Source organism: Peromyscus californicus, unplaced genomic scaffold (genome assembly GCF_007827085.1).
Source record: "Peromyscus californicus insignis strain IS unplaced genomic scaffold, ASM782708v3 Scaffold_8__1_contigs__length_139910024, whole genome shotgun sequence".
Taxonomy (NCBI): Eukaryota; Metazoa; Chordata; class Mammalia; order Rodentia; family Cricetidae; genus Peromyscus; species Peromyscus californicus.
In genome coordinates this window covers 48,040,594-48,054,759 of record NW_026294606.1, presented here as the reverse complement: position 1 = coordinate 48,054,759, position 14,166 = coordinate 48,040,594, and the positions used below count along the sequence as shown (strand labels likewise).

General features: G+C 43.5%; 1 protein-coding gene across 7 annotated transcripts in view; it reads right to left on the bottom strand.

The window, feature by feature from the left end:
* Positions 1 to 3,899, bottom strand: part of Hecw1 (HECT, C2 and WW domain containing E3 ubiquitin protein ligase 1) — a 293,914-nt gene extending 290,015 nt beyond the window's left edge. For 5 of the 7 annotated variants that reach the window (XM_052729794.1, XM_052729793.1, XM_052729799.1 and 2 more), the window contains exon 1: positions 3,507 to 3,899. Coding sequence is in view for 4 of the 7 variants with exons in the window: in XM_052729793.1 (XP_052585753.1) it covers positions 3,507 to 3,536 (30 nt within the window). In the remaining 3 variants the exon portion in view is untranslated. Of the gene's footprint in view, positions 1 to 2,117; positions 2,965 to 3,506 lie in introns of those variants that run through there. The other 2 variants (XM_052729796.1, XM_052729798.1) reach the window with 2 other exon arrangements.
* Positions 3,900 to 14,166: the final 10,267 nt, after the last annotated feature.

Below are 14,166 nucleotides of genomic sequence, written 5' to 3'. Positions count from 1 at the left end.
TCCGTCTAAGTAAGCTGGCCCAGGAAATAGGTTTGTCTCTAACTGCCAGGTCATTTCAGAAATACAGTGTATGGTGGTTCAATGTGATCTGCACAAATATGGGTCAGTCCACTTTCTAGACACATCTGTCATCCTTGCAAAACTTGAGGAAGAAGCCGCAGCAGTGCCTTGTTCTGTTTATGTACAAGTTAGAGGACAGAGAACTTGGGCCAAACAGTTTTCCTTCAAAGCCAAGACAGAATAAAAGCAGTGACCAGATATATTTTTATCAAAGCAGACAAATACAGATCATTCAAGTAAAAAACAGTTAAATAACCCAACCCTACAGCATTTTAGTGTCCTCTTTACATAGTGTTGTTTGTTTTCTTGAGATGAGTAAAGCCTCCCTCAGAGGTATCTGCTGAAAGGCCTGGATTTGAGTCCTCACTTACCATTTCCATTAAGCATCTTACATAACCTCTCTGATTCTTCCAACTGACTCATGAAGCAGAAAATACCCACCTACCTCCTGCCTATACAATTACAGAACATTTCCATGACCTGAAATCGATTCAGTAAACATTCCTCACTACAGATCATGCACCAGGCAAAGTGCAAGGTACTGCAGAGATGAGAGGTGAGTTTGATAGTGCCCTTGTTCTGAAGAAGCTCAGATGGACATTTAAACCAGGAGGCTGTGGCACAGTCACAACTCGGATACCTGCAGTATGATCAGTACTAACTTAGCTGTGTAGATGAAATGGCTATGGGCAAACAGTAAACTATGCCTGGAGGGTACTATTATTCCAGGATGTTATTTTGATTGTATCTTTAAAAGGAAATTAGTGCTCAAATGTGGTATTCTGTGTAGCTAGGCTAGAGTCAATGATTCAATGCCTTACCATGTCTAACTTTTCATAATTACTGAAGGAAATGAAAACACTTTATTTGCCTGTTTAGAATCGCCATTGCCTCACTCGTTATCAAAACAGCAGCAAATGTTTGCATTTATTATGAACAATACCAAATCCTATCAGAGAAAGTAAACTTGATGCCATTGCTAATTACTGCACAAGACAAAACACACGTCTACACTCTTTCACTAGAAACGAGCCAGTAGAAATCAGTAGTTGGAAAAGTTAATTCTCAGTTATCGAGCATGAGGTAGTAATGAACAATCAAATCTTAAAGTAAGAGGACCTGTTACACAACACTCTCCACATTCTTCAGTGCTCCCCAGCTCCCCTCCCCCGTGAAGTCTCTCTAGTGGGCTGAAATCGATCTGTTGTAAGTCATTAGTTGATTTAATTTATGGAAAAAGTGCAGACGCCGGAGTTACATTTTTTAAGATGTAAAAATAAGGTCTGTAATAAACCTATAGTTTGTTCCCATTGTTTGGGCTATGACTGTCTTTCCTAGACTGGGTAACTTTTCTTGTCCCCTTGATCAGTTATCAAGGAGTGCTGGAACTAGAGGGAACTATTGAATTAACAGGACGAACTCACTTTACACTTAAGAAATGAAACGAAGGGGTTTCTTCTAATGATTACATTTTTCCCTGTATTTCTTCATTAATGGTCATATCTAACGCATGGGAGGCAGAGCTTCAATAGGCCCATCTTTCAAAGCCCAAGTGTGAGAGGAATGAGTCGAATGATGCTATATCCACAAATAACAGCAGCTGCAGTCCTTCTGCATGATGCTTCTGCATGATAAGCTGTTCCGGCTCAGGATGTGGCCTCCTGAACCACGTCAATAATGTCACAATCTGAATAAATTTAGGCAATTGTCTTAATGAAAACCCATCCCCCACAAGAAAAGGTCTGTCATTCTGCAAAGAAGCCAAGTGCGCTCGACTGGGATCCTAGTGTGGGTCTGTCAGAACATGGTTCATTCAAAGAAACACTCCAGACCTCAATTTGCCTGTTGGTCTAGGAATTAAAATAGTTCTTCATTTTACCAATGACACATTCCAGAGGAGGCAGCAAGCAGAGGAATCAGGCAACAGGGAATTCTGCCACAATCTACGTCTCTACAAACAGACACACACATTCATATTAGGGTAGGCATGTGGATTGTAATCCCTTCTTAGTAGAAAACACATTTTCAAAATGAATCCCCAAGCTAGAGTGAATTACCGTGATAGCCACAGCCGGAGGGAGTCCCACTGTTGAGAAATGCAGATCTGGCCACCTGCTTGAGAAGCCTTGTAGCACAACACTGTTGGGGTCTTTTAAGGGGTGGCCTTTTCAGGTAGGGCACCTACCCTCCTAAATTGTCTTTTAAATTCCAGGAAAAAAGAAGCCACCCCTTATCTTTGAACTATGCTGTTCTTCCTATATCCACTTCTGCTGAATACAGCATAGTTATCTTTTCAAAGAAAGAAGGAAAACAAGGGAGACTCGAACCACTGCAGATCCCAGAAGAAGTAGCCTCAAACCACAGCAACGTCAAAATAATATCTTCAGCAGCTAAGAAAATCCCCGCATGCTATCCGCTGTGAGCTCAATGCAGACTGAGGCTAGCTGTGCCCGGAACCACAGCAAGCTGGGGCATCTCTGCAGCCTGTGTCCCTGCCAGCTCCCCCCACCCCACCCCCATGCGCTGAATTTGGCAGAGAAGTTACCCTGCCAAGCCTCTGTGCACAAGATGAACAGACCACACATCCACACTCCCCAAATTAGTTCGGTGCCTGGGAAATCGAGGCTTCAGGGCTGTCAGAAAGCCCTGGAACGGAGGATGGAGGGCCACTTTGAGCTCTAAGATTTTGCTGCATTGTCATGGCCTGGTAAACTATGGGGAATGTGTCGGATCTCCAGCCAAAAATGGACCGGATGCGGTTTGTCCAGCGCCCCCTGCATACCCTCTACCCCTGCCCCTCTTCCCGCTTGTGTGCAGGTAGCAGTAGGGTGGGTGAAATGACCAGCTGCTCCCGCTGAAACTCAGGTGCCAGGCCCAGCTGAGAGGCACAGCCAGCCAGGGATAGGGAGTCGCCTGGGGAACACCCACACCGCGCATCTTCCCAGCCAGTCACCACCCAGGGGACTGCACCTGGCCACCGGCTTCAGGAGCCCTTGAGTAAGCACAAGAGAGTTCGAGCGGAGACCATGGGATACAATTGTCTAAAAGCCCATCCCAAGCGTTGGTTCATAAGGAGTGGGTGTGGGCTAGGAAGGGGGATTACGTAGGTCTCTCCGCCCCCTCCCCTGGCATCTCCTAGTCACTGGGAGGGCGCCCAGGGGCGGAGGAGGCGCTGCGAACCCATTTGGGGGCTTCTTTGTTTCTCTCCGGGGCCCTCAGGAGGGCCCGGTCAGCCTGCTGTACCCAAGCTTTGGGATGCCATCCCAGCCTGGGCGGCGACCCACCCCAAGCCAACAATTGAACCTCGCGGGAGAAGAGAGAGGGTGGGTAGAAGGGTGGATCCCGGCTGTAGGAGGGAGGGCGCTGCAGGGGCTTCGCCGGGGTGAAGAAGCCGCCCGAGAAAGGGGGAAGGGGAGGCTGGTGGTTTGAGCGTGGTGTCTGCTTACCTTGGCAGCCTCCGACTGGACACAGATCATGCTCCGGTCAGCACGCAGGTTAGAACTGGGGGTCGCACGTGGCTTGCATAGGTGCCAAGCATTGAGGACCTGGTTTGCGAGCCCTGGACGATTAGCGTCTTTCGCCTTGCTCTGACTGCCGGGAATCCAGAGCCAGTTACTGTCAGAGCCACCGCCACGGCTGGAGCAGCTCGCGGCTGGTGAACCTGTGCGAGCCAGGAGGGGGCCTTCTGGGTCAGAGGCGCGTGGTGTTGCGGCTCAAGCAAGGGCTCCCGGTGCGTGGCAACGCAGCACACTTTATTGCTTTATCCTCCCTCCTGCATCCCCTCCCTTCCTGCCTGCTCCTCTGTGGGAACCAGACTTCAGAACCAACCAGGAGCCAGGCTTGTTCTCTGTAGCTGTGCTCCGCCCTGCAGCTTCACGCACCTCCTCCTCGCCCCCATAGTAAATATATATTGATTCTTGTTACCACCGGCCCCATCCTTCCAACACCCAGCACGCGTGTGGGGCTGATCCTGCACCAGCCATGGCTCATCAATCCCTTTGTGCATATGCAAATGGTGTGTTCCGAAAGGATGCAATATAAACCTTCTAGGTAGGAACACCGTGACAGGTGTTCTTGCCTCAATTTTAAGCACGTTTCTTGTCCATCTCACAGACTTATTTCAGAGCGTCCTCCAGTACTTCCATAGCAAGTACCCAAAACAACATTGCTATCCCAAACACAAAGGTTGAAAATCGCCCCGGGTATCTATTGTTGGCAAGCTTAGCTTTCCAAACAGGCTTAGTATTAAACTGTGCACATTATTAACAGGAAAATTGAAAGTAGGAAAAATTCAAACCTCTCTTTGACCAGCCAACCAAGATACAAAAGAAAATGAAATGCTGGTCACTGATTGCCAACTCCTCCACATAAATGAATTCATGTGCATTTGATCTAATTTGGGCTTGCATGTGTTCACATAAAGTATAAAGGTTCTGAGCGCATAATCGCCATAAATCCATGATTCTGTGCTCTTCACAATGCTTATTTATTTCTTCCCATTTTTCTGCCCAGCATCCCCTAGATACCCCATTTTTCACATCCTTAGAAGTAATCTTTTTTCTCTTACCCTGACAAGACCTCTATCTCCAGAACCTTTTGCTGAAGAACTAACTGACTGCACATCTCCAAACCCGTTCATAACAACAAGACGGGTGGCTTCTCAGTGATGCCCTTTGCATTGGCCCACCTCTTGTCACTGATTACACTCTCACAGTAGGAACTTTCCAGAAGAGTAAACCTAGGCCAACTGAAGGCACCCTTACCATTCTCTCCCTTCTCTCTGTTCACTTGAGGTGCTTTGCCCTTTCCCAATAGATACTTCCCTTTGTCTGGCAGGAGTCCGATCCTTCCTGCCAGATGAGTTCAAAGCTGAGTATACATTTTACCAGATTTTATACTTGAATTAATATAGAACTACTGTCTGAAGAAAACCTCCAAGAAGAGACTTGGTTGAGCTGCAACAATAAACACCAGAAACAACCAAACTATAATACCAACCAGAAACTTGGGGGGGGGGGGAGGTAAAAACAACAAAAGTCTCTTGTATGAAGTAGTAGTGAAGGTTTCTAAATGAACACACAATACCAACAAACTGCAGCAAAGGATAATTACCCCCCTCAGTTGCTATGATGTTCAATTTGACTTTCAGTGTTGCAGCATCAATTTGGCTCAAAGAGATTGTCTTTTTCTTGTGTCATGAGGATGACTGGACAAGTCACCATCTCTCTGGGAGTTGTAGAGGCAGCAACCCTGGGGATGCTTCATTCACTTTCCTCTGGACACTTTCTTCTTTTCTAGTTCTTTTTCTACTGAAGGCAAAAGACACCAAAGTTTCACAATTTTGGTAATTTTAGAATTTTTAATTAATTAAAATATAATTATATCATCCACTCCTCTTTCCTCCAACCCCTCTCATTTACACCCCTTCACTTTCTTTAAAATTCGTGAACTCTTATTCTTTAATTATTATTACACACACACACACACACACACACACACACACACACACACACACACATACTTAATAACTTGTTGAGTCTGTTCAGTGTTACATTTAGGGGCTTATTCCTGGAGAGGACTAATTCTCCCTCCCTCGGCAGTTTTTAATTGCCTGTGGCCCTTCATTTAGGGTTGGGGCCCTGCACAACGTTCCCTACCTATGTTAGTATGTCAGCTGGCCCTGTCATTCTTCAGGTCTTATTTAAACAAACACATTGTTGAGATTTCATGTGTGTAGCTTCCTGATCATCTCTGGAAGATACAATCTCACAGCAGGACTTCCTGGTCCTCCCATTCTTACAATCTTTCTGCACCATCTCCCCTGATGTTCCCTGAGCCTTAGATGTAGAGGGTGTGTTATAGATACACCAGCTAAGGCTGGGCATCCCACAGTCAAGTTTTTCTGTACATTTTAACTAGGTGTGACTTCTGTAATGGTCTCTGAAAAGGAAACTTTTTTGATAACTGTTGAGAGCTATACTTATTTGTAGGTATAAGGACAGATATTTAGAATGTAGTTAAGAGTCATTCTGTTTTTTTGTTTTTTTCTTTCTTTCTTTTTCTTTTTTTCTTTTCGAGACAGGGTTTCTCTGTATAGCTTTGTGCCTTTCCTGGAACTCACTCTGTAGCCCAGGCTGGCCTCAAACTCAGAGAGATCCGCCTGGCTCTGCCTCCCGAGTGCTGGGATTAAAGGCGTGTGCCACCACTGCCTGGCTGAAGAGTTATACTGGTTTAGGGATGAGGTCTACCTCTAAGATCTATGACCTCATTAATCATGGGTGGTTGGCTATGATTCCAGTACCAAGCATGATTTCCCTCCCATTGAATAGACTTTAAGTCCAATTAGACAGCTATTGGTTATCACCAAGATGTAAATGCCAGTTTTGCACCTTTGGGATATTTTTCCATACTGATTAGTGTTGCAGTTCGTAGGTACCACAGCTTAACAGGTGGAATACATAATTGAATTTGTGTAAAGTGCTTTCTATATGCTCCATCTGCCAGTGATCTCTGCAGTGCTGAGAAAATCATGACTGGTCAGAGGCTTCATCTTTGGAAGAGACCTTCAATGTGATGTCAGAAGTGCATGCCATATAACTAGGAAGAAGATGGAACTGTTGAAGTGGCACTCATGGTGTAACATCTGACACTTCTGAGAGTTGGGGCTCTTTCTTTAGGATAAATTGTATCTGGTTTACAACATGTTATAGGGCAGGCTAGCATAAGAAGTGACTTAGCAATAACTTGGCTTGGCCTATGCCCACAACCCACTCTGAACAATGTGCCTACCAATCTGTTAGCAACCTAAAAACCCCATCTGTATCTAGCTGCATACACATCTCACGTCAAAGAATAGAATGGGTCTCTCCTTCCTTTAATGACCATCAAGTATAGCCATCTTCTATTCAATCATATTTTATTTTTAGCAGGGTAGGGGGCTGATATACACAATAAAGGCTTCACATACTTAATAAGGCAACCTATGTCCTCTAATAGAACTTTTAGAGAGATCTTCTACTTACCATCTTATGCTTATGCATAATTCACTATATGACTAAAATGAAATATATTATAGGAAGGGAAATGCATAGTGTTCAAAGACTAATGATATCCAAGCTTGTCAATCAAAAGAGAGCCACCCAAACTACGCCCTAAGCAACAAAACTTTTTCCTCACTTGAACTCCAGAAAAGGTAGGTCCAAACAAAAACTGGCCCTGAGTATTCTCATTTAGATGGGCACTGTCACTCTTGATAGTGTAAGCCAATTTGTACTGTCTCTTTACTTTGAATAAAGTTTCCCTGCTACATTGCAGTCTGTGTGAGCCAAGATGCTAAGAACCTGAAAACATTTGATATAGACTGCTATGACTTAAGGCTTAGGACAATAGCTCATAGGCAAGACTGCCCAACTTCAGTTAACAGAGCAAGTTATATATCTGATCCATTGCAATGACAGAATATTTTTAATTTTGAAGAAGGGGTAAACCTGCATATGGATATTGAGTGGCAGTGGCCTTCTTAGAAGCTATAAAAGTCTTAGGGTGGTTTTAGGTCAAAGGCCAATTCTAGGCTGACATTGTATGAAAGAACATAGGAATCTCTCCATATGAGTTTCTTTATTAAACAATTTTTGAAGCGTGATGACTTATCCGAAAAAACTTTGAAGAAGACAGTCTCTTACTTGCTAGAGATTAAGGTTGAGAGCATGAAAACTTCTAATGAAACAAGCAAGCATTGCACATTTGATAGGAATAGTGACAGGTCAAATGTCAAGCTGACAATACATAGAGGTTGTATGTAATCCAGATCCAGATTGGGAGGGGAAAAGGAAGGATGGGAGTTGAGAGTAAACTTCAGTGCCTGAGTTGAGGCTTTAAGGATTAGTAGGAACAGAAAGTGAGGGAGTGGAAACAGAGTGGCCAGAAGACAGAGAATAGCAAGAAGACAGTGAGGCCTGCAGTGTTCAATCTGATTCGAATGTTGGCTATGGCAGAAGTGGGCTGCTGTGTGATATTTTGTTTGTGTTTTGACAAATAAAGCTTGCTTGAGGTCAGAGGGTGGAGCTACCCACTAGTTAACCATACAGGCCTGGAGGTCTGTACAGAGAGGAAACAGGAAGTGATAAGGCAGGTAGAGACAGGATCTCAGTACTTTTGGTTGGAGGAATGGAAGAGGTAGGAAGTGACTATGGCTGTTCCCCTGCTTCTCTGATCTTTCAGGTTTTTACCCCAATATCTGACTCCTGGTTATTATTGATAAGATTAATTAGGTTTATACATCATCTGGTGCCCCACATTGGGTGCCATATGTAGACAGAAGTTTTCCTATGTCTCACAGCCACTCTCAAATACCCAGCAGCTGCTTCCCAAATTACCACACAAAGGCTTATATTAATTATAAATGCTCAGCCAATAGCTCAGGCTTGTTACTAGCTAACTCTTACACTTAAATTAACCCATATTTCTTATTTATGTTTAGTCACATGGCTTGGTACCTTTTCTTAGTTCAACATTCTTATCTTGCTTTTCTGCATTTGCCAGCAACTCTCTTACTCTGCCCTTCCTCTTCCCAGAATTTATTCTTAGCTTCTAGTTCATGACAGGCAGTGTAAACTTGTTAAATATGTGTGATTATATTAAACTTAAGAATAATATGATATAATTACCAAGAGTTAAGGTTGTGTTTTCAGTGTGATATGAACAATAACACTAACTGTGGGAAAGCAAGAAAGAACTCTGAAAATATGAGTTTATAGAGAGAAGTTTATTGAAAATCCAAAAGACACTGTACAAGGAATATAATATGTAAGAAGAAAAAGAATGATGGAGAAAAATGTAATTGTTGTGAAGAGTTCATTCTAACTGATACAAAGACAAAGCAAAGTCAGAGATACAACTTGAAGGGAAGGTTTAAGATGTATGATGAATCAAATGTTGGCCTAGTCCAGCTTTTAGGAGCAATTATTGAGAGTATGAAGAACCCTAAAGAGTTTTAAAGCCAACAAATGAAATAAGAATTTCTTTTGCTAGGGGAGCGGGAGGTCCCAGCTGGATCAGGAACAGAGTGGGAGAACAAGGAAAGAGATACTATGATAAATGAAGACCCCATGGGAATAGGAAGAAGCAGAGTGCTAGTGAGGTCCCCAGAAATCCACAAAGATACCTCCACTATAGATTACTGGTAATGGTCGAGAGAGTGCCTGAGCTGACCTACTCTGGTGATCGGATGGCCAAATACCCTAACTGTCATGATAGAACTCTCATCTAATGACTGATGGAAGCAGATGCAGAAATCCATGGCCAAACCCCAGGTGGAGCTCCAGGAGTCCAATCAGTGAGAGAGAGGTGGGATTATATGAGCAAGAGATGTTGAGACCATGATTGGAAAAAGCACAGGGACAAATAGCCAAACTAGTGGAAACACATGAACTGTGAACCAATAGCTGAGGAGCCCCCAACTGGATCAGGCCCTCTGGATAAGTGAGACAGTTGATTATCTTGAACTGTTTAGGAGGCCCCCAGGCAGTAGGACCAGGACCTGTCCTGAGTGCATGAGCTGGCTGTTTGGAACCTGGGGCCTATGCAGGGACACTTTGCTCAGCCTGGGTGAAGGGAGGGGACTGAACCTGCCTGGACTGAATCTACCAGGCTGAGCTGAATCCCCAGGGGAGTCCTTGCCCTGGAGGAGATGGAAAAGGGGGGTGGGCTGGGGGAGGGGTGGGGCAGGAGGAGGGAGGACAGGGGAATCCATGGCTGATATGTAAAATTAAATTAAATTATAAAATAAAAAACACAACAAAACAAAAAAGAGTCTTCACAAAACTGAAACACAACTAAAAGTTTAAAATTGTTTTTAAGAAAAGCTAGATATTAAAAATATATAAAGAGAGGTACACTGTTTATATTCCATTTAGGGCTGAACATTTCACAGTCTCTTATTGTATGCACCTTGGCCAGCTGTGGATCTCTGTATTAATGACTCTCTATTGCAAATTTAAGCTTCTCTGATGAGGGTTGAGAGACAATTTCATATATGGGTATAATAATAAGTCATTAGGAGTCAGTTTAATGCTATGTCTATTTAGCAACACACTAGTAGTGGGCTTTCCTTTAAGGCCTATGGCCTGCCTAGCCATAGGTTCTTGACCCAATAATGGTGCCAAGCTTGAATTTCATCCTGTATAGCAGGACTTGAATCCAATCATAATGTTTTTAGTTATTCCCACGATGCCCATATCACTGTTACACCAGTGGTATGTTGTGTTATGCCAGTCATTATTGTGGCTCTCGGGGTTCACAGCTAGCTCATGGACCATCAAAAAAGGAGGGCCTGAAAGAATATAAGAGTCAGAGGTGGGAGATGACCACAAGGAAACAGTGTCTTTTAGACACAACCAGGCAGCTGCATGTGTGAGCTCGCAACAGTTAGGGCAACTTGTACAAGACTTGTGCAAATTCTTCTATCCTGCTGCTGAAGAATTCCTTCACTGGTGTTAGAACCAGCTTCTTTAGGATTCCAGTGCAGACCAGAGACTGTCAGCTCTTTAGGAATCTTCTGAGACTCCAGCACCAGATTTTGACTGCTGAGACATCTAGTCTAACAGACTCAATAAATACACGGTTATTGAACTTTTTGTAGTGAGACAGCCATTTTTAGGCTACCTAAATCCCAAACTATAAGCATGTTCTGCTCCTTTAGAGAGTGCTAATATGGATCACAATCTGGGAGTGGCCCTAGAAAAACAGAATAGCAAGGATGAACCCTTTTAAGTATCTGGGACTATCTTGACAATTCACTGTATCTACAATTACCTAAGACTTCCTTGGTAGAATGGAGAACACCAAAAGGCCATGGTTAGAAATATCTAAATGGAGGGTATATTGTAAGTCAAGAGTTTTGTTAGTGTCCAGGTTTCACTTTCTGTAGCCTGCAGAGTATTTTCCAATGCCAAAGAGACTAGAATGTAGGGGTGAAGGCTCCATGTAGGCACTAGCTGGATCTCTCTACATTCAATGAGCTGTGTGGATGTTGTCCTCAGCAATGGAGCCCCATTGTCAGTTTCCAGAGCATCATCCTGGGTTGTTTAGAAATCTCCATGAGACTCCCTCAGCCAACAACTCAACTGAATGCAACCCAGTCCCGGAAGCCTTGCCTGACTACATAAGATGGCCAATTCAGATCTGTATCCTCCATTACTAGAAGTCCTCACAAGGGTCACCCTCATAGATTTTAGAAGTTTCCACTACACTAGGTTTCCACACTGCCCCCAAAGTGCCCCTCAATTCCAGATGTCTCTCCCTACACTCTTCCTCCATCTCATACCCCCTTATCTTTCCTGTTCCTGTCCCCACTCACTCCCAGTCCACCTGTAAAATCTATTCTATTTCCTCTTCCCAGTGAGATTCATTCTTCCCTCCTAAAGCCCTCCACTTTACTGTACCTCTCTGGGTCTGGACTGTAGCTTATCATTCACTTAATAGCTACTATCCACTTATACATGAATATATACAATATTTGTCTTTCTGGGTCTGGATTACCTCACTCAGGATGATTTTTTTTTCTAGTTGTATTCATTTGCCTGCAAAATTTTCATGATGTCATTTTTTTAAACAGCTGAGTGATACTCCACTGTGTAAATATGTCACATTTTCTTTATGCATTCTTTGGTTGAGGGACATTTAAGTTGTTTCCAGTTTCTGGCTATTATGAATAAATCCAACCATTATGGACTTGGTTGAAAAAGTGCCCTTGTGGTAGGATGGAACATTCTTTGGGTATCAGAGCCAGACATTATGTGGAAAGAGAGTCAAAATTGGGTCTCCATTGGGTCCCTCCCCTTAGAGCTTGGAGGACACCACAGAAGATTAGGAGGAAAGACTGTAGGAGTTGGGGGGGCACCAGGAGAACATGGCTTACTGAATCATCTAAGCAAGGCTCATATGAATTCACAGAGATTGAAGAGGCAAGCACTGGACCTGCAAGGGTCTGCACCAGGTCCGCTGTGTATATGTTATGGCTGGTAGCTTGGTATTTTTGTGGGACTCCTAATAGTGGAAGTGGATGTGTCTCTGACTCTCTTGCCTGATCATAGGACTCTTTTCCTCCTATTGAGTTACTTTGTCCAGCCTTGGTGTGAGGGATTCTGCTTTGTCTTACCGTATCTTGTTTTGTCATGTTTCGTTGTTGTCTCTTGGATGCCTGCTCTTTTCTGAAAGGGAGTGAAGGAGGAGTAGATCTGGGGAAGGTGCAGGGGATGGGGAGCTAGGAGAAGTGGAGGGAGGAGAAACTGTGGTCAGGATGTATTGCGTGAGAGAAGAATCTATTTTCAATTTTTAAACAAAGAAAGGAATATCAGAAGGGCTTATTGTGAGGAACAAGGAATTCAATGTATATATATATATATATATATATATATATATATATATATATAAAACTTTTGACACTTTGTGGAAAATGATGGTGCTGACAGATTGCTTTTAGAAGCTTCAGAAAAACTGACAAAGGAAATGTATGCGTTCAATGAAAAAAAATCTGACTGGCTCCAGATAAACTGTTGAGAGCCTTGTAAGTATGCCCTTGAAGAGAATCTTCTCTCCAGCAGTCATAGAGCTCAAGTTGCAGAAAAGCAAACCCAAACCCTCATAACACTGGCTGACCTACAGTGAAAAGGCAAATCCCAGCCTTGGAGAGTGTCAGTGTTAAAGTAAAGGCACTGATTGGTAAGGAGTGGGATTCTGTAATTCGGGATGGAGATCTGTAGGAGGACCCTAAAGAGGTTGAGGACTTGGAAGCCTCCGAGTCTAAAGAATTTGTCTCACCTGAGGAACAGTTTCTCCACCCTTAGCAGAGGCTGTATTGCTGCCCCCACCCCCTGCTATACTGCCCTGTCCACCTTTGCATGAGGAAATTAATTATTCAATGTCTATGGAACTAACAGTGACTTACCTTGCAGAAGATCCCAGGAAGAACAATACTGATGTCACTCAGTCCTCAACAAGAGTTGTCTCTAGTCCTGTGAACAGACTTAAGACTAAGCAGGCTCCTTCCTAGAGGGGGAATAGAAAGTATGGTCTATGAAAAGGTGTGCTAGGAGAATGAGTTTGCTAATTTGTTCAAGCAGAAATCTGGGGAATATGTGTCAGAATGGATTTTAAAGATGTAGGATAATGGTGGAAAGGTAAAACTGAATCAGGCTGATTTTATTGATATAGGCCCACTGAGTGGAGATTCTAGGTTTAATGTAGAAGTTTGCACGGTTTTAAAAGGTGTCAGTTTGTTTGACTGGTTGGCTGAAGCATTTGTCATAAGATGGCCTACCAAAAGGTAGCTGGAGATATGTAATTTCTCTTGGCATAGTGTTGAAAGAGTTTTAAGGCTCAGGGAAACCAATTAGAGAGTGGGTTTGCTGTGTAGAGTCTAATCGTCGCAACGGGAAGGCCCAGAATACACGCCCTTCACTGATGCTATAAGACACAAAATGGCGAGAGGAGCACAGGCACATTTGAAGAGCTTTGTCATTGCTCTTCTCCTTGTGCCAGACCTTAGGGTCAAAGATGCTGCTTCTCAGTTGGAGGAATTAAATGCAATGTGTTTAATTGGGCCAAGGAGTAGCAGGGGCCAGGTGGCAGCACTGAACTGCCAAAGGCAAGGTGAACACAGTTCTCCTAAAGGGCAGCGCAGGCAAGGCAACGTCTACAGTGGCCTGACTAATAATGGGCAGCATTGGCAAAATGATTTTTATGGTGGCATGACTTGTATGATTTTGGTAATAGTTAACCAATCATGGTGTTTCTAGGAATGAAACAGATAAGAAGCCTACTATATTTTTGTTTGATCTCTATAAGCAGAAAAAAAAATGAGAAAAAGCTGCATTGGATCACAGCCATATAGAATCTTGCTAACCAATTTCTAGACACAACTGGTTTGCAGACCCAGATTACCCCTTGATGAAGGGAAGGCCAGGTACCCCTGACAAAGGACCTTGATAAAATACCCCAGAATTTTACGTTCTCACATCCTGTGCAAAAGACAGATGGATCATAGAGAATGACTATTAAAAACTTAATCAAGTAGTGACTTTGATTTCAGCTACTGTATCAGATGTG